We start from the raw sequence: 20,940 nt of genomic DNA, 5'->3' as shown, positions 1-20,940 counted from the left end.
AAGCATACCACGTGTTTAAGGAAGGCAGGAGAAGGTCTATTTACTAACGCTCGTAGGATTAAAAACCTGGCGGGACAATAACGCCGGATATTCATAAGCTCCTTTTCTCATGAGTGCTGCTTTATGCAACGGCCTGAAAGAAACAGCAGTTTAGATCCGGACCGTGAGTGAGAGAGGCTGTGCGGGGAGTGACTCGGTCTCCTCCGACAGTTTGTCGGTATCGCTTCTCGGCCTTTTGGCTAAGATCAAGTGTAGTATCTGTTCTTATCAGTTTAATATCTGATACGTCCCCTACCCGGGGACCATATATTAAATTGATTTTTGGAACAGGGAGATGGAATAGGGGCTTGCTCCGTCCACTCCACGCATCGACCTGGTATTGCAGTATTTCCAGGAACGGTGCACCCCCTCCAAACACGTATAAAATCAAATCTCCATAACAAACATTATCTTAACTATGTTGTTAAAAAATGAGGCAGTTCCAGTGTAAAACGTTAACAGGCTGCTCAGCTTCTCAGTTTACTCAGCCTCATTAAAAAGTGTCGGGCAAACAGAACTTCACGCTGTCATGTAGCTGACTCAGCAGACACACACTGACAAATATTAAGCTGACAGAACTGGATCATTTAGAGCAGGGATCCTCAAGTCCAGGCCTCGAGGTTCGGTGTCCTGCAGGTTTTAGATGTGTCCCTGATCCAACACACCTGAATCAAATGACTGAATGACCTCCTCAGTATGCAGTCAAGTTCTCCAGAGTCCTGCTAATGACTTCTATATTTGACTCAGGTGTGTTGAAGCAGAGACGCATCTAAAACCTGCAGGACAGCGGCCCTCGAGGCCTGGATTTGAGGATCCCTGCTCTCAAAGAACATCTCCTGTCTTTATTTCGTTTTTACAAATGATGATGATTTGCATTGAGTGAAAGTGTGTTGGTGAGATTGACTTATTCTTGTAAGTGTAACTTTCTGTGTTTACTGTGTACTAAATAAATCTGATATCTTTCTGAAGTAATAATCAATAATAATGAAATCCCTACAAATAAATGAAAGGTACCAAGTCTATGCTATTTTGGGGGTTAAGTACAAATCTGGTTTTCCGTCCCAGCAGCTTTTTTGTATTTTCAGCTTTAATCCACCTAAAAGTCTCAGCTGAGCCGTTCACTGAATTAAAACATGAGAAAAGTGTTTTCTAAAGGCAGCAAAATGACAGTCCCACAAACACGACGGTGTCCTCTTCAAAACATTTGTGCGTATATCTGTGAGCCAATGAAGAGCATAAATTACTGTGAAGCAGTGTGTCCAGCTTTCCTGGGATGTCTGGAATATGTCTGCCACTTTCTCATTTAAGGTATCATCTGGACAGGAATCATCCTCGGTGAGGAATATTGAAACGGTTTGGGAACGTAAGACATCAATAGAAATCAATACAGTAACTTTACTGAGTTTTTAGTGTATGTGCTGCTTCAGAAGAAGGGCTCATGACATATTTGATACTGGCAGCCTGTCCAGTATGTACACATGTACACCCAGAGCAGAGTCCTCAGAGTGCGAGTGTAACTCATTAGACTGGCTGTTACAGCGTGTAGGCTAAAGTCTGTGTTTCGCTTCTTTCCCTTTAATTACAGGAGGAGGAAGAAGTTCAGGGGTGTGTTCAGTGTGCTGACATCGAGTCTGTTTAAACATGGACTCCAGTCAGGTCCTGTGATTAACAGCACAAGTGGCAGGAGAAGGTTTTGGATTTTTTTGCTCCTCCTGAGCCTACAGTTCATGTTTTTCCTTAAGAGCAGCTGCCATCGTAACAAGAGCAGCCCTTTCAGTCTCTGCTTTGAGGCATGCTGATGAGGTTGACGATTTCAAAGACCCATGACTGCAGTGACCAGCTGTCAAAGATGTTTCACCACCAACATTGGAAATGCTGTCATCTGGTCCAATATCATCAATACCAACACATCACTGGAACACATCACTGACCACAGCATCATCTTTATCACCACATTCATTGTTATCAACATCATTGTCATCATTACCATTGTCTTTACACTGGTCTTTGACAGCCACTTTTCAATTTTCTCTATAATTTCTTTATTACTGTGCATTTGAGTTTCAAGCCATTCATTTTGTTTCAACATTTCATCCTCTGCTATTAATCATTTCAATGACTTGTTCAATTCTTCTGTTTCTGCACTCAGTAGTTGCTGACTTTCCTCTTTTAATTTGTAAAGTTTCTTTCCTTTTGATGGGATATTATTTTTGCTTCCAGTGCTTTAACTGTAAGTTTGGCTGGTCTTTGATTTCACCTTGATGTTCACGTATGGAGCAAGCAGCAGTGCCTCAATATCCATCCATTAAAACATAGTTTTCCAACTTATGTAGTGGTGATCCAACCACCAAAAGGCCACTTCAGGGAATATGAAGCCGTTTCCAATGTGTTGTGGTGAAAAAAACCTGAGGTCTGCCAATATTTTTTAACTCTTTATTTATCATCTAAAACCTAAAAACATCTACAAAAACTGAGTGCACAATTAAGAGATAAAAATGAGCTCCAAAAGACAGTGGGGGAAGAAGTTTAAAAAAAAAAAGGGGGGGGGGGGGGGGGGGGGTAAAAACATGGTATAATCCTCAGAACCAACAACTACACATGGTTGGAACACTGTGGCTTCCTCCTGGCTCTAACCTGTACCCCTAAGAGCTTCCTTAAATAGGGTAAACAACTAATCTAAAGCACGTGCACCCGGTGCCCAAGTGACACTACAACATAAACAGCTACACCTTACCAGACAATATTACAAAATTGACGACAATCAATTTCAGAAAATTTGTCCTTAAGCCAAAATGGTGCAATATTCTCACTAGGAAGTTGTTGTTTGATACTGTGAAAGGTACAACCAAGGCTAGGTAGTTAGCGATGATCTCACTGAGTAACTTGTACTCTACAAACAACATTGTTATAGAGTGACAGTGGGAAAGCAGCTTTGGGTCATCCCGAGTCCTGAACTCAACCTGATAGAACAACTTTGGGATGAATTAGAGCAGAGACTGAGCCAGGCCTTCTCTCCAACATCAGTGTCTGACCCCATAAATGCACTTCTGGAAGAACGGTCAAAAATTCCCATAAACACTCCTGAACCTTGTGGAAAGCAGAAGAGTTGAAGCTGTTATAGACGCAAAGGGTGGGCTTACATCATATTAAACCTTATGGATTAAGAATGGGATGCCACTCAACTTCATGTGTGTGTGAAGGCAGAAAAGCGAATACTTTTGGCAATATGGTGCATTTATTCTTTATCATCAGACCCTTAAACACCATGGGGGCTGCAGCACAAAGAACTGAAAAGGTCTTTCACAAACAATTTATGGGAATAATTATCCATCTAATCCTCCTGTATCTTAAGGTTAGGGCTGTGAGACAATCTACTAAAATCAGCATTTTAGCTCATTTTCTTTCCTGGCCTCAAATAGGCCAAACGTTTCCAGTCGTGATGACAAAAGTGAGTTTTTTTTCCCTGTTGACTCGTACTGCTGATTAGTCTGGGCCAGATGTGTTGCTTTCAGCCTGCATTATGCATTTAGTCTAATTGTTCTTGGTAAATCAGTCTCTCTGCTGCCAGTACTGAATTCATATTTCGGGTTTGTGAAGTGTCTTAGCTAGATTAATAAACCTAAAGTTGATAACCACTCAGCCTGATAAAAATATCACAGTTTTTGTAGTACAGAGCCCAGGTACATTCATATAAAGGTGATCTAAACTGGTTAAAGAGTCACTTAACACTGAAAACCTGTAAGAGGGTTAGAGTATAGCAAGCTTAAAGCCAATCCTACTTCACAGTACAGTACACCCCTGTGGGCTGTATTATTTAAACACTGAGGGTAGTGTTTAGTTCAGCATTATGAATGCAAATACAATGACGCACATTAAAAGAGAGTGAACAGTAAAGTCAGAATAATGGAACAATAAAGTTTGAAGTTTTTTCTTTTTAATTTTCTAAGAACAAAATTCTCTCTGCGCACCAGACATGAACGCGCAGAATTGAACAGGCAGAAATTAAAATTAAAAAAAAAAAAAAAAAAAAAAAAAGTGATAAAAGTGGCAAAAAAGAGCTTTTACAAAACCATGTTGTCCACAGCCACTGAAGCACCTGCGCATAAAACAGGATCTTTCAAATGTTCTATGACAGGTTCCTGTATAATACAAAAAGTAAAATAGACAACATAAGACTGAAGACACACAAGAACTGATACTCTAATGCCAACCCGTTCTCACTCTCAGGGCACATATACAGATGTCCGAAGCAAAGTGCCCAACGACAGGGGAGTGAGGAGAGGCGCTGGGGTGAAAACGTGTTGACACACCATATCTGGGGGATGTATACCAAAAGCTTAAATGCTTGTTAGCATTTGTTAAGTTTAACATATCAAATACAAGGAATCACAACTGCATTGTGAGAGGTTACAATACATGAATTTTTTTTGTTTTTTTTTTTTTTTTAAATCTGCCCCCCCCCCCGTCCTCAGTGTGTCACAAACAGTCATGGTCTAAGCACACGTGAACATGGGAATGGAGGACCACTCTGCTGCTTCCTGGATACAAAAGGATGCTCAGTTGGCGTGCTGAACAGTGGAGAAGCACAATTTGAGGGTGTAAGGGTAGGGACCAGCTACAGAGAGAAGAGAGAACTCACATTAGCTCACCCAAAACAGAGAACAAGGAAAAAAATGCTGCAAGAACACTGTCAACTTTAAATCAGAATTCAAACTTCTCATCTCTTTAGTTACAACTAAAATCCAGGAACCTGCTCCAGAAAGCTGGTTTATTGAGGAAACTCTGGGTTTCTGCGGCATAAAGAGGGTGAGCTAAAAGTGGACATGTGTAAAGGCTAATTTACACATGTAGTAGTGCTTTTTAACTTTAGCTTCCTTGTTTTCCAGTGAGTTATTGGTTCTGTCACTAGTTAGCTAACAAACTAATGCAAGGCTGTTAACGGCAACCAACCAACACAGTGACATTAAGTTCTGTACGGGCACAAAATGGCGTTACACATGCTCTAAAAACGGTGTAAATGAGCCTTTATACATGTAGTGCTTTATGTCCACTTTAAACTCTGAGTTACCAGAGTAACAAACTCTGAACCTAACCTTCGCTGTTTGCTGACAGGTTTGTGTATACACAGCTGCTTGCTGTGTGGAAAGTCCATGCAGTTCAAAATTTTGGTCTGAGCGCGACCCAGAGATGCTTCATCTAGCACTTACCTGGATTTTTCATTTGGTAGTGGTTTATCATGGCCAGAGCTTCCATAGCATCATTAATGGACTCCCACTCTAACAGACCTGAAGCACTACGGTCACTGGGAGCAGCGCCACCTGGTGGTCACAAGAAACAACAGTCAAGAGATGCAGAAATATGATGAGATATTAGTTTGGGTTTAGTTATTGTTTTAAATGTTCAGTTTTCCAAGTTTTAAATCACAAGCTGATAATACTGTAGTTTAATGTTAAAAAAAAGAAGTTGATTTTATTTCCGTTTAAACATCCAAGCCAATCCAAGCCATGTAGCACCATTTTCTTCATGCTCACTGGCATAAATCAAATACATGTCGTGAGGAAGCAGATTTAAAAGCAGCTTACTTTTTCCTGTGAACATTTTGACATTAACAGGGGGCTTGACACCAATCTCGTCACAAATCTGTGGAGATGAACACTCATTAGAGACTGCACGCACAACACTTTTGATTGAAATGAGTAAATTGAATTAAATTAAATTGACTGATTAAATCAAGAGAGACCTGAGAGAAGATCTCCGGTGAGGCTTCTGGCTGGGCATTGAAGAAGTGCAACACATTGCTTGGGTGCTGGATGCGGTGTTTAGCTGCTTGTTCTGGGGAGGTGAACCGGTTGTTCCTGGAGCCGTGGAATTCCTTAAAGCTGCTCGTGCCATCTTCTAGCTCATAGCACTGACCGGGGACAATAGCCTGCTGCTTGGACACGCTGCAGCAAAGAAAAGATTTTAAAAGTCACCATTTTAAAGTTAGGTGAGACATCGGAGAGCTGTGAGACCTACAGAGGAGGACTTGAAGTTTGGTGTTGCTTCAGGTTTAATCCTGCATTTTCAGTGTTATGGAGATGGTTCACAAATACAACCCACTTTGGAGCAGCTCAGAATTTATAAGAGATCAACACATGCAGTACCCACTGCCTACTGACCAATCAGTTCTCAGGTAATTTTCTGGAAACTGATTACCAGTCCTGGAAGATCCCATGGATTAAAATGGACAGACTATAGGAGAATGTGTAGTTTTAGGAGTAACTTTAAATATAGATATTTTTTCTCTGTTGGCTGCAAACAGGAATATACCCCTTAAACAGGACACCAAAGCAGAAGTGGCAACAACTGCAGGTCTTCTAATGTCTAGATACAAAAGGGAGTCAATCCCATGTTAAAAGTTCCACTTTACAGGTACTTGTACAGCCTGCTTTATGTCTTTGGACAGTTTTCTCCATAACTGATTTTATTTATTTTTTTGGTAACTCCACATGAATAATTGAATGAGGCTGCTTTGGTAGACTGTGGTGTCCCAGCACAGGCAGGTGGAGCCAGTCATTCCGCACTGCTTTTGTGCTTTTGGTGCATTTTAATCCATTATCTACCGTATTTTGCGGACCATAAGGCGCACCGCATTATAAGGCACACTATCAATGAACAGGTCTATTTTCATACATAAGGGGCACTGCTGATTTTTGAGAAAATTTAAGGATTTTAAGTGCTCCTTATAGTCCGAAATTGTACATCATGTGTACACAGAATTCGCTTTGTCGTACAGACCCAGACATGTCTGTGGAGCTCAGCACGAGGATGTCGTGAATCAGGTTGCTCATAGTCTCAACTGTTCGGGTTTAACTCACCACACATTCAGTTTCTGTCCAAACAAGAAGTTGTTGTTGAGGTGAGTGATTGCACGATCCACTGCGTAACAGTCTCCCATCTCCACCATGGCTGCCCCGGGCTTACTCTTCATGAACTTCACCTGCAGAGAGTTGAAGAAAGGACTGATCAGTGTTCTGCTATTTGGTGGTACCTTTGCTTATCACAGGAGCACTTCTGCCCTTCGTTGGTCTGTGTAGTAGACTGGTGGGAAAATAAAATTTTGAAGTTTAAGCTTATGTATACTGATTCATTCATCAACCAAACTTAAATTAATATTTATGTTAAATATTGAAATGCGATTAAAATGCGGTTAATTTTGATTAATTAATTACAAAGTTCCTAATTAATAAGATTTTTTTTTTTTTTTTTAAATAGAGTTCCACCCCTAATAAAAAAATGTAAGATATCACATCTCTACTGAAAAAAGTTTTACTAATATGTTACTAATACTAATACTAATATTTGGATAGGTGCCACAGCAGCTGCAGCAGTTACTAGAGGTGTTACAGTTTCGTATGTTGATGGTTTTATGTTTAAATGTTTGCTCATGCTTCACTTTGGTAATCTCAGGTTCCACTGTTGAAAAGTGTTTTGTTTTTATGAATTGGTGGATTAGGTTTAAAGTTGATGTAGGAGATTTTAAGTTCGGTATAATTACTACAGCACCCATATGAAGACCCACAGGTAGGACACCCCGGTCTCAAACATGCACCAAAATCTTTTCATTAAGCGCCTTAAACCCACACTCTTCCTAATGCAGCAGGGGTGAGTGCTGACTGCTGAAAACTTCTGGTCCTAAAAAAACAAAAAAGGAAAAACAACTGCTGGCTATCACTTCTGTAAACACCTGAGTTTATGGTCTCAGCCACTCATTTTGGCTCATAATGAGGGAAAAAAAATACATCTATTGTGTAAATTATGGTCATGTTAATTGTAGGAAGTTGTGCCCAATGCGGGCCAGTATAAAGAAAGCAGGTTTAAGATATTTCGGCTTTAAAGTGTATGATTTACACTGTGGCAACATAAGCATCAGCTTCACAGCTAAAAAAAAAAACAGTTTCTGACCCGCTCTACGTTCCCATAGAGACAGAAGATGTTGAAGACACGATCAGCATTCATCTTGACTGGGTCCAACCCGTACACCATGACAACTGGAGAATCAGCATGTGCGCCATACTCGCCAGGAGGAGGGGGAGGTGGTCCATAGCCTGGCCCATAACTTCTCCCACCACGCCCTCTCATTGGTGGACCCATACGACGACCCTCGTAGGGCGGAGATCCATAGCTCTCATCATATCCATGGTAACCACCTCCTGAAGAAAGAGAGAGCAGGAAAGTGAAAATAAAAAATAACCCCAGTAATTGAGCAAGGCGAAGTAAACCTTTAGAAAACACTTTCACTGCTGGTAGATATCTGATCTGTAGTGCCAATTCTGATAGCACCACTTCACTGCCACCGTGTGGAGGACCCAATTTACACAATCATTTTAGCTTTAATTTACTAAGTTGCTGTGTGTCAGGAAATGAACAGAAGCAGTCCTTTTAAAGTTTAAACCTCAGTTTTCCAGACACAGCTTAAGCCTAGTCCTAGACTGGAATATTTGAATATTTCTTTTAGTCTGGGACTAGAGTTAATTCATGTACAGAGGAGATGAACTCAGTGTTCTGTATGTTGTGTTTCAGTGGGTTCTCTTGTTCCCCAGGGGCGTGAGAGCCTTACCGTACTCTGGAGGGTGGTCGCCCAGCAGAGCAGGCTGTCTCTGGCGCTTGTTGGGGTTGGCATTCACATCATCTATAAGAACAGGAAGACAAAAAGAAAGAATTGAGAAAGAAAAAAAGCAACATAAATGGAAACAGAACTGAAATCTCTACGTGACAATGAGATGCTTGAGCATAAAATATGTATTATGATAAACTGACATTTTGACACCAAAGCTGCATCAGAGTACACAAATAATCTATAAGTAATTGTCAGGGGATGGAAAAAAAACAAAACAAACAGGACTAAACGCATGCATCTCTTTTAAGTATCTGATTAAAGATCAATGAATCACGCCTGTAAGAGCCTCAACAGCAAAGATGTATAACCCTTCCCCAAATTACACTCCAAACATCTCAATTATCTAAACAAGTGCCTCTTTTGGTCTTGAGTCATTTTAGAGCAATGGTGAAGGAGGCATGAACATGTAATGATGACAAGACCAGTATTAGGTTCTAAAAGGAAAAACCCTAAAATCCCTTTAATTCAAAAACATCCACAATGGTAAACCCCTTAGCATGTTATGTGAGACGGGAGTAAATGGCAAGAATGAGGTAAATGCTGATGATCTTGGAAGTGAAGAGGGTAAGGGTATCAAACAAAGTCAGTCTGGATAAGTATGACAAATGGCTAAATTTAAAAATAAAGTTTGTACGCTCACACACACCTGCATTGCTCCCATTGCCATCTGCATCACCATCTGTACAGGTACACAATAATCATACACAATCAGAAGGGAAGCCAGGTTAATCATGGTTACATCTTAACTGGGCAAATCAAGTGAAGTTACCCCAGGTAAGTGTGAGGAGAGTGCAGTAAGACCACTCATGAATGATAAGGCTGTCTGTCCTCACTGGGAAAGTTTAAAAAAACGAAACAAAAAAAAAAAAAAAAAAAAAGAATGCAGGATTGGTATCTCTGCAGGTGACAAATTTAGACTCTCGTAGCTTTCCAGGTGTGTGCCGCTTTGTAATTAGCAGGGTTGGTCATGGATAAAGACCAAAATTTTTTTTTTTAAATGGACGTAGCCACCATGACATCACCCACTAGTTTATGAAGTCTTGTTAAGAAGTTTCAAGATTATGTGTTCTAAAACCACGAGACGAGAAACCGAGGAACAGCGTTTGCTCATTGGCTAACAACTTGTGATCCACAAGTAAATAGTCAGTGAGCACACCCAGGAATGCCCCCGCCCCCCCCCCGGACTAATAGTACCCATAGTTTACAAAACATGCTTATTTGATATGACCATAAACTTATCAGGAAGGTGTTTACTGAGGTCACCAAGAATGGAAGCTGAGGGCCAATTTCCCATTGACTTCTATACAACCAAGTCCTTTTGCCCCCTGCTGCTGGAAGCTACGTCCATCTTTTATACAGTCTATGATCAAGCACATCTGAGACAAGCTCATTAACCCTTTAACACCAAACATGTTGCCAACACGTTTGCACAGCCGCACTTTGGATTACCGTAACTGTGCAACAGTTTATCCTAGTGGTTTCTGAAAGCTGAACATATGTTCATTATGGCAATTTCACCCAGGCTGTTGCAGCAAGCCTGCGAATATGCTCCTTTGTTCTTGGCCACTACACAAACACATGGCATTTTGAGCGGAGCGGTGCGGAGAAAAGACGACAAGTGAAATAGCTTTGGCATGGAGAGAGCTTATGTTGAGCCAGTGTTGGTTATAGCACGTCTAAATCAAAGCTTGTATTGTGTGGTGACTTTTAGAACAGTGTTCCAAGTCAATAAGTTTGTACAATGCGTGTGTGTCATTTGTGCAAGAATGTGCACATAATATGGTGCATATATTTTACGTTTGGTGACTTTTTTTTTTTTAGCATAATGTAGGCTACCAAGTCTCCACTATTTTCAGATAGTCTTGTGATGAGGAGCAGCCATCCTTAAGTGTAAGACCTGGGAGAGGCAGAGGTGACACTCAGGGCCATAGAGAGAGGTCATGGGGATGCTAGTGGCTCTGGTGGTACTATCAGAGAAGCTGCTCACTACATGAGCCAAGATTGAGGACTGAGGTTGAGCCCAATGACAGAGCCCCTCAACCACTGAGGTTCAACTCTACACTTCCCTGAAAAATGAACCCCAGAAGATAAACACCTCCTGGCCCCAAATTCAATGGCCAGACCAAAGCACAAAGAGCAAGCATGGGGCAAATGACACTGCAAACTGTCAGAGGAGCACTGCCTGGATGTACAAGACCTGTGATGTGGGCCTGTGCTTGCAGCAAGACAGAAATGGTCACTGGCAGTACCATCAAGATCAGGGAAATCTGAAGGGACTGTCTGCAGCCAGAGAGAGGGAAAAAAATGCCTGTATATAGTTTGCATTTGTTCTGTTTTTGCACATTGAGAGACAAAGAATCAAAGTTTTACTGTAAATATGTTTTATACTGTTATTTAAAATTGAATATGCAAAATCTGTTCCATGTACAATTGCACTGCTTTTTTCCCCTCTCAGGAAGTTTCTAAAAAAAAACCCAAAAAACATTCAGTTTAGTCTTTTCTTCATTTAAAACTCTTAATATGCAGTAAATTGTAAAATGTTCAGATATTGAAAGATCCAAGTGTTCTGGAAAAAAGTGCAAAAGCACTTATGTCATTTTCAGGCCCTTTTAAAGTTTAAATAAGCAAAAATGTCCAGGCAGAGATTTTGAGGCTTAGGTGTTAAAGGGTTAAGTTCACACCCAAACTCCAGATTAATAGCGCATTTTGTTTTTCCAAAGAAACTACGACAGCTCCAGAGAACATGGATGAAATTACTGATGGCTGTAAACTGCCAACAGAGGGAACAACATGACAAACACACATACAAAGAGCAGGTTTGACATTAGAAAATAGAACCACAATCATCAGCCTCTTCCAGAAAGATAAAGATTAAGCCTGTGTGAGAGGGGGAGGAGGAGGAAAAAACAAACAAAAAAAACCAAAACAATCATGTCTGTCTTGTGTGGCGATGTTCGTACTGTGCGGTTATGTTCCTTGAGAACAGGTCTCGATTTACTTACTGCATTTTTACAAACAGTGGCAGGAAGACATTTGCTGCAGCAGTTCCACCACTCTCCACTCAAATCATTTCATCCCACCCTCTTTTCCATTTCCTCTTTTGGGGTGGGGGAAACAACTCTCCACCTCAGGATCGATTTCCTGGTTTAGCAAGTTGAAACGCCCATTTGTTGTTGGGGTTGGTTGATGTTTCCGTCCTTTTTGTTCCATTTTGGAAAGGTTGGCCTTGATGCTGCCATAGAGCACATTTCAGTGGGGGGGGAAGGTGGCTCCTCTTGGCCGCAAATAGCCAAACCTGCATCACATGGAAGGTGTTACACAGGTTCTAGAGACTTAAATATATTTAGAAGAAGAAGAAGAAGAAAGGAAAAAAAAAAAAAAAAAAAAGGCTAAACAGGGATGCATGTAGTAAGAAAATTAGAGGGAGAAAAGAGGAGAAAGAGCAGGAAAGAAAAGCTGAACTCCATGTGAGGAAGGGACACACAAAGTGGATGGTTTGACTGACTGGGCTCTGAGTGTGCTTGGTGTTGTTAGCAGTGTCTTGTCTTCATCAGTTGTCTTGTGTTGACTCCAGTGTGAGTGGTTATGTCTTGATTCAAGGGGTGTGAGGTGGATCAGTCGGTACGGCGTCAGTGTATTGCTTGAATGATTTGTTTTCATGTCAGAAAGCGTGCCGAGCAGTTTAGCCCGAGGCTTTTAAAAATGTGAGCTTGACTGATTGGTTATTATCAGTATGCATCACCTGCTGTAGTAAGAGATGTCTGTCACTACCTTCTGTTTGGGTGGTGCTGTGTCCCCTCTGGTGTCAGTCTTCGTTTGGTGTAGACAATGGAAGCATTGTTGTTGCTTGTGTCTCAAAGTGATGAAGAAGGGGGAAAATGGAGGGGAGGGACCAAGTGTAGCTCAGTACCCAAAACTCCCCACACTCTACAAATGTCTTCATGGCTCTTGTGCAAGAATGCAGGGATGGCGACTGAGTGGTGTATCAGTCCTACATCGGCGTGTTGGATGGATGGTGTCTTGTAGTCCCCCCTCCCCGTATCTCAGGGGACATTTGGCCCTCTGTGTGATAGTGGTTGTGTCTTCACTGAAGAAGTGGATGATTGAGATGGTGGTCGCTGAGTGTTGATGTCAGCATGTATCTGCACAAAGCTTCTGTGCATGGTTTTTTTTTTTTTTTGGCTGAACGTCACCCATCACAGATAGCCGGTCAACTGATGCTGGTCCTACACTTCTGTTCACTAATCCCCCGCCCCGGGAAAAAAAAAAAAAATACAAAACAAAAAAACAAAAATACAATTTCACCCCAACTACTAAAACCCAGACTTTTAAATACCAACCTAAAATTCTAGATTTTGGTTGACCAAAAAAAAAAAAAAAAAAAAAAAAAAAAAAAGACCAGCATCAGTCTTGGTGGCAAAGACATTTTTTTTTACCCTCTGCAAATTTTAACTAAATATTTTAAACACAAAGGGCAACATCAAAATTATTTTAGATGCTTAAATCTGGATATTTCCCTTTAGCCCTGCTTCCATTCTTTTAAGCCTTTTCCAGCTTACAGCTGTAAATAATGGTTCTCCATAGCTGGTTAAACAATGGTTAACTCACTGCACCATCTCGTGGTGTAAAGTGGCATTACATAAGAGAAAAGCCAAGCTATAGGTGAACTTCAATTGATGCATCTTCAGCTTAAGTCAAAGTGTTTGTTTCTTCACATTCTCTTGACAGGTTTAGCCTTGAAACAGTTAAACAAATTTACAACAAAATACCTTTAAAGTCAAAGTTTTTACACACATTGAAAAAGTAATCGTGCTAATAGACATGCAAAATCCTGTGCAAAGTGTGTTATGAGAAAGGCAGGAACAGCAAACGCCAGCAGAAAGAAGGTGAATGTAATAGGTTTTTGTCTCTATGCCAAAAATATGTCGAGTGGACATTTAGAAATAATAGCTATCACTCAACAACGTAACCAGACGGACGTGTGTGTCTCGAAGCTGCAACCAAGAAGTGCTACTACAAGTGTTTTAGGAAAGAAAACAGTTCACAATATATCACCAGTCCCTCCGAGATCTGAGTTTTACTGGCCTCTGAAGAAAGTAATTTTAATTTCGTAATTTCAATTTCATAAAAAGATAAAAGATATATCTTATAAGATATAATTAAAAGATTTATATTTCAACATTAATCTAAATCTCCAAAATCATTACTAAATTAAGCTTTAAAATACAAGCAGAGCAAATACTGTGCCATCACCTCCACCTGTAATTCCAACATCATCTTAACTGAATGCTGCTTGGGCTGAATCAGACTTTGTTACTCCCAGATACACCAGGGTTCTAGCCAGCAGTTGATCGGCCAGCGCCACACCCTGCTGAGGTCGACTTGCGCCAGGCCGAGGATTTCACCGGTTCACTATTGGAACTCTTCTATCACTGCAATTAGCAAGCAGCCTCTTTGAGTTACTTCATACACTTCCTTTAATGTACTACTACTAGAAAAAACAAAAAAACCCTACTTGTTAGGCAGGTTTGTTTTACCAGTGAACACTGTCACTGGCCTGCTGCCCAGTCAAATTGCCCAACATATTTTAATATCCTGTGGCCTTTAGGCTGGTAGCTGTTTTGAACCCTGTATGTTTGTTGCACAGCAATACTCCTTACTTAAAAAACAAAACAAAAACAATTTATTTGATCAGGGACTCTCACTGAGGATATCTTGTACTAAGTGGTTTCAGTAAATCAGTCTTTTGTGAAAACGTAAATGTATCTTACAGGACAATTGACATATTGTTAAGGGTAGTGAGTCTGTGTCCTGAAAAATGTCACCTTCGAGTCCAACATGAGCTACCAGTTGGAAAAGTTTTGTCCTGCTCCATTCTTGAAGTAATACCAGCCATTCACTAGGACTACGATTCCTCGAGCAACTCAAATAATTCGATTATAAAAGATTTTTTGCTTTGATGCTGCGTTTAAACTCTGCAGCTCAGGTGTCTCCGTGTTAGTGGAGTGTTTCACCCGCATTAAAGTGCTCTTCCTTCTTCTTCTCACCTCTGGTTTAATGGCAGTTGGCAAACCAGATTAGACCTGCAGTACCGCCACCTACTGGACTGGAGTGAGGATCAGGCTTAGGATAAAAACAACCCCCCCCCCCCCCCCCAAAAAAACCCCCTCTTATTCTAAAACATTCTCAGTCGCTGCGACAGATTCCTTTTAACACTGAGGTGGATCATTGCTGACACGTTTTTTCACACCTCCACTGCTCTCTGACGAATTTGTGCGTGTTGTGCTCACTGTGCTTAGAATTATTCAGCTATTTTTTCCTCTTTATTTCAGCTGTAGCTACCAGAATGGACTGCTATCACCACAGTTTGCTAGTGGGCACCGCCATTAGCACTAGCAATCATTTGGAATAATCGATAGAATACTCGATTACTAAAATAATCGATAGTTGCAGCCCTACTGATCACTGAATTCAGCTGAGGTGAACTGGCTCAATAAGCTGCTGGAGAGCACAAACTAGGTGCAGTGATGGCAGCCCAAGTGCAGAAACAGGCTCTATAATCAAACTGTAGTTTACTCACATTAGAGTCTCATCTGAGAGCCACGTAACTTGAAACACTAAAGGTAGGGACCTCAAACTGAGTAAACCAGAACATGCCACAGGAAATACTTGCCTCAAGATACTATGCCAGTTAATCTGTCTGTAAACATGTTCCTGCCAGTCTCATCACTCAGAGTTATGCTGGTTTGCAGAGGATAAGAATTTGCAGTTGGATTACTTTTTATTAATCAAACCTGTCAACCCTGAGAAATGTAAAGACCCAAAGTAACTCTTCAGTCATAATGCCACACTGGTTTGTCTCAAAAACGCACCTTAAAAAACAAAAAACAAAAAAACAAACCAAACCTATTTATCCATGTAGTAGCATTATCAGTGAAGAGTGCTGTCTCCATCTGCCCAGTAGTATGCTTGCTGCTAGTCCCCACAGTGGCAGTAAGGGTGCTGAACAGTATCAGACTTCTCAGCTACAGTGCATGTACCACTAAGCAAATGACCAGAGATGCGTTTACGGTGCTTGAGGTTTTACCTGGGCCTCCTAGATTGGGGTTTGTGTAGTCCCAGGTGTCCTGGTCATTCTTGAACACATTCAAACGAGTGGGCTGAAAAATAAGTAAATAAATGTGAATATGAACAAACAAACTGACTTTCAGCATGTCAGAAAGTATTCATTAACCGACTTTGTTCTTAGTTATGTTTTAAAACGGGAATGTGAAGGACAAGTTAAATGCAGCATCCTGCTGCATTTTGCACATCTCCAGTGCATTTTGCTAAAACCAGATTCATATCAAAATGCACAACTTTAAAATAATAATTTGTATTATCAGTGGATATCCAATAACAGTTGGCACATATTGAGTGTTGTATTCAAGTGAAGAAGAAGAAAAAAAAGATGATTTAAAAAAAAAAAAAAAAAAAAGACTTTCAACCTGTCAGATGAATAAAAAGATTGCTCTCTGAAGTGGAAGTCGCACACCACTGTGCAGCTAACATTGGCAGGGCTTTCAAATGTTTGGAGTAGCAGGGGGGGCATGCCAAAGTAGCAGGCGCCTTATGACCGAGACCGAAGCCAGACGGCAGCAGACGATATGAATAGTCACATGGCAGTCATGAACCAATCAAATGGCTCAGATTGAAAGAACGTAAATAGTGCGTCCACATGTGCTGGATACGGAGAAGGCGGACAGCGTAAAATTTTTTAGGAAAATTAAAAAGTAGACAGTGCAGAGTGTGGAGTAGGTGGAAAATGCGCCTGCCGACCGGCATAATTTGAAAGCGTGATTGGCCATGCTAAGCAAACATAATCCGACTCCATGTGCCTACACTGAGAAAAGTGCCACACATTTCAACATTTTAAATACAATTTGATTGGTGAAGAATGATCACTGGTTTCAAAAGGGTTTGAAATATACAAGCAATTAACTTGTACAGACAATACTTAAGCTCGTCCATTAGATTGAGCTCAATTTTGACTTTCTAGTTAAATCTCCAAGTTAGCCTGCTGAATTAAAAATAAACACTGCCAGCTACCAGTGCTGCCCCTCAGTCTCCTAACAGCAGAATCTTTAGGTGGCACGACTCTCCTGGAAGAACAAGGTCTAGAACACATCATTACCAGGTCTCAGTAGATCTTAATGGGGCGCATCTGAAACTCAGTGACTTAATTCACCATATTAGTTCAAAAGCAAATGGCTAAGAACAGTAAGAACCAGGGATAAGAAATGCTAAAACACTGATAAATATGAACCACTGAGAATACTCGCTTTCTGTGATTAGCATTATTATGGTAAGAACCAAGTCACCTGAGATGTTTAACAGATGCATCGATGGCAATCAATTTGAAAATCCTTGGTGACACCATTATAAAGTTATCACGTTCAAGTTTTTCAGGAAACTTGAACCTCTGATCAGGTAAAGGTCACAGAGACTCATCCAAGATTTTTAGTAGATGCATCTGTGCTGTGAATTTGAACATTTTAGGTCATGTGGTTCTCGAGTTCAAAGTTGAAAAATGCCCACCTGCCTGGGGTAAAATGCAACACTTAGCATAAAACAAGTCACACTGCAGTACAGGACTTTTAAACTAAACCAACTCAGACAGTGAATGTTTCAAATGAAGGATTTTAATTATGTTACCTTTGCATACTCGATCTTCAGGGTACAGCAGCCAGAGTAGATATCTGCTCCATTGAGCGATGCCTTGGCCCTCTGTGCACTCTGAACAGAGTCAAATGTGACGGCATGGTTAAGGACACGATGCGTACCCATTGTCAGAGGTGATTTGTAAATGCCACTAAGAATGAGACAGGGCCCGTGTTGTGACAAGTTAAACTTGAGTCAAGTTATGAGGATCTGTTAATTATTTTTCCCCCCAGTAGACTACAGCACTTATAAGTAGTCTTTTTTTTTTTTTAATTCATACGTCAGACTACAGGAAGCAACCTGCAAATCTTTAACTGTGACTGTGTTTTTAAAAAAAAAATCATTTAGAACTGAGAGCATGAGACGTGGGCAAACTGCCAACACTTTCCTAATCCCCAGTGTGTTTCCTCTTTAAAATAAAGATACCAGCTTTCCATGGTTTCTCACGTCTTACAAATAAAATGGCAACCAATGAACATGTGAAAGGATATTCACCATTGCTTGAACACCATTTTTCCTGAAGATAACAATTCTTCTGGACCGGCCGCACAGTTGTTGCAGATAGTGTAGAGTACATCCTGAGAAAATGAAAAAACACAAAACAAGTTAAATCAACTAAGGGACCACTGGTAGCACAGAGACTAAGACTTGTCATTTAATTTGATCTGGGGTTTTTTTTCTGCTGCCTCGGGCACGTTGATAATCAACACTTTGTATTTCTAATGTGAAATATACATTTTTAAACTTTTATAAAGTTAAATCTCTTTGTGTGTGTGTGTGTGTGTGTATTATCAGTGGTGGACAGTAACGAAGTACAAATACTTCATTACTGTACTTAAGTAGATTTTTCAGGTATCTGTACTTTACATGAGTATTTATTTTTCTGACAACTTTTTACTTTTACTCCCTACATTTTTACAACAAGTATCTGTCCTTTCTACTTCTTACATTTTCAAAACAAGCTCGTTACTTGAGGTTTAATGTGTCTGAGAAACGTTTGCATTTCCAGTCAGTGCGGGAGGCGGCTCCTGATTGTGAACAGGTTTTTTTTCTTGGAAGTCCGCAAGAACAGGATGGGAGGGAGGGAACAGACACCCCACGTGGTAGAGGGAAGAGGCTCCTGCAACGCTCGCTCGGAGACCGAAAAGAGCCAGAGGAAGTTGCGCTTTACACAGAGCTGCACACCGGAACGGTGAGGAAAATAAATGACAGAAAATGTAAAGGACAAAAAAAAGTGTGTGCAGTTTGTCACACAGTGTGTCTGCTAGCTAAAAGAACAGCTGCTGTATTTAAGGGAGAGCAAAGAATGAGCGATAACTTCACTCAGATGGAGAAAGATGTAAGAAAGAGGTAGAAACATCCTCCAAGGAGCTACTTTTACTTTATTACTTTGAGTAGATTTCAGAGCCTGTACTTTTTTACTTGAGTACAGAAGTTGAACCAGTACTTCAACTTTTACCAGAGTAGTTTTTAAACACAAGTACTTGTACTTCTACTTAAGTACCAGAATGTCAGTACTTTGCCCACCACTGTGTGTGTGTGTGTATGTGTATGTGTATGTGATGTGTATGTATGTATGTATATATATCTACTATATATATATATATATATATATCTATATACTATATCTATATATATCTATATATATCTATTATCTATATATATCTTATATATAATATGATATATATATATATAAAAAAATTTTCCTTCAGCATCCACCAACACACGACTGACACTCAATCACTCTACCACAGTAGCAGCCACCTATAAGACCTTACAGTGCACAACTACTACCAGCTTTGTTTGTACTCAACAGTAAAGACCATTTAAAGACACCTGTTAGCTACTACTCAAAGCAGCCCCAGTCGTAGCAATGACACCAATCTTTGTACTCACCGTGGTAATGGGGTAGATAGGGTTCATGATGGTGAACAGAAGAACATTGTTAACAGTTCTTGAGTCATCAGAGTCTCCAGGCCTGGAGATCTTCTGGCTGGTGGAGTAGTTGATGAAGGCTGGGTGGCCAGCGATGTATACCTGGTTGTCTGCAGCATAGGTTACAGCTGTGGATGATCCGTTCATATCCTCGTACTCCACCAGTGCCTGGCGCTTATTGGGCATCACCACCACATAGCTAAGACCAAAAAAAATGCAGAACATATTAGCTGGGAGTTAATGATAAAGTTTATTTATATAGCACCTTTAAAACACATTTACAAAGAACATTACAGAGAAACTCAAGCCATTAACAAATTAATTAAAAATAGCTGATAAAAGAACATAACATAAAAATCAGTCAAAGTTGAGGAACTGATTGAAGGAAGTCATTAACACTTCAGGGCTCATCTGCTCGTTGAAATTGTTCGAGCATTTCTCTATGTAGTTGGAGCCCAGAACCAGGTGTGGACTAAAGGTAATCAGTAAAACGCACTCCAAAGAATGTATTCCAAGCTCTAGGTTTTTACCTGATTGCTCCAAATTCTTGCAAGGCTTCAACAAGGTCAGCTTCTGTAACGCCGTCCACCAGCCCCCGGACATGTACCACCACAGATGAAGGGTTTTGTGTGGATCTTCATATCCCTATTAAATACAAATTGTCAATGTCAAAAGAGATCATTTTTACCATCTGTGTTACTGTCCAAACATCTGTGGACCTGTCGTTGTATAATCACCACAGTGGACTTTACCTCAAATCATCAAGATGTAATTGAGTGGAGACTTGTGGCTTTAATTCAAGGACTTTATCACAAGTTTTGCATTAACCTTTTAAGAATTACAGACATTTTTATACATACGCTCCCATTTCCAGTGGCTCAAAGTAACTGGACAACAGAATGACAGGCAGAGTCATGAAACTTTAGCAGAAAAAAGGATCTGGAGATTATTCAAAGTGCTCAAGTTTTATTTGGCATCTTTATACATACAGAATTTTCCTTTAGTAGGAACCAAAATGATATATATTCAGTGGAGAAAAACCTCCAAACATGTCCAGCTGTGTAACCTGCTGACATCTGGCCATCTGTCTTAGGAAGTCAGACATTTTTGGCCATGCTTAGTACGTTTCATCTGTGGAAAGAAACACTTAAGTAATTTTACTAAAACATCCATAAAGAATAAAAGACGTTTTTATACCACTCTCTCCTCCATATGATCTAATAAAACTGAATTCACCATACTTGCAAAGTGACACTCATGACAGTTTGTTGCAGCTCCGCATCCGTCTGGGACTGAGAAACATTAACTGCCTCCTGGTTGAGTTGCCCGGAGCAGTTGGGGGAAGGGGTGCTAATCAGGCCCACAATTCTAATAACGTGGTTTCAAATTCATATATAAAATACAGACATTTTTTTTTGTTGTTGTTTACATGTATAAAATAACTGGCTGGGTCAACCTACCGTAATACATAAATATGACCGTCTTTAAAAAAAAAAAAAAAAAAAAAAAAAGGTTATTTCATGTGCGGCTATTAGCTAGCACGCTGCTAACGTTACCGGTACTAGAACAAAGCCGAGCTACGGCAAGGCCGAGGCGGGGAAACCGCC

General features: G+C 40.4%; 1 protein-coding gene and 1 non-coding gene across 2 annotated transcripts; one reads left to right on the top strand and one right to left on the bottom strand.

Annotated features, from left to right (window-relative positions):
• The first annotated feature begins 219 nt into the window (after nucleotides 1-219).
• LOC115791374 (U2 spliceosomal RNA) lies at nucleotides 220-410 on the top strand. The gene has a single exon (XR_004020916.1). It is a non-coding gene; the product is annotated as a U2 spliceosomal RNA (small nuclear RNA).
• Nucleotides 411-4,048: 3,638 nt separating this feature from the next.
• On the bottom strand, nucleotides 4,049-19,532 carry LOC115789974 (heterogeneous nuclear ribonucleoprotein L). The gene is given in 12 exon segments (XM_030743585.1): nucleotides 4,049-4,654; nucleotides 5,247-5,357; nucleotides 5,622-5,679; nucleotides 5,780-5,981; nucleotides 6,897-7,018; nucleotides 7,984-8,231; nucleotides 8,639-8,710; nucleotides 15,786-15,858; nucleotides 17,393-17,489; nucleotides 17,889-17,947; nucleotides 17,950-17,976; nucleotides 19,295-19,532. Coding segments are annotated over 12 exon segments (1,353 nt in total). The 5' UTR covers nucleotides 19,520-19,532; the 3' UTR covers nucleotides 4,049-4,595.
• Nucleotides 19,533-20,940: the final 1,408 nt, after the last annotated feature.

Source organism: Archocentrus centrarchus, chromosome 13, assembly GCF_007364275.1.
Source record: "Archocentrus centrarchus isolate MPI-CPG fArcCen1 chromosome 13, fArcCen1, whole genome shotgun sequence".
Classification (NCBI taxonomy): Eukaryota; Metazoa; Chordata; class Actinopteri; order Cichliformes; family Cichlidae; genus Archocentrus; species Archocentrus centrarchus.
The sequence above is the reverse complement of the archived record's forward strand: the minus strand, read 5'-3'. Positions and strand labels throughout refer to the sequence as shown.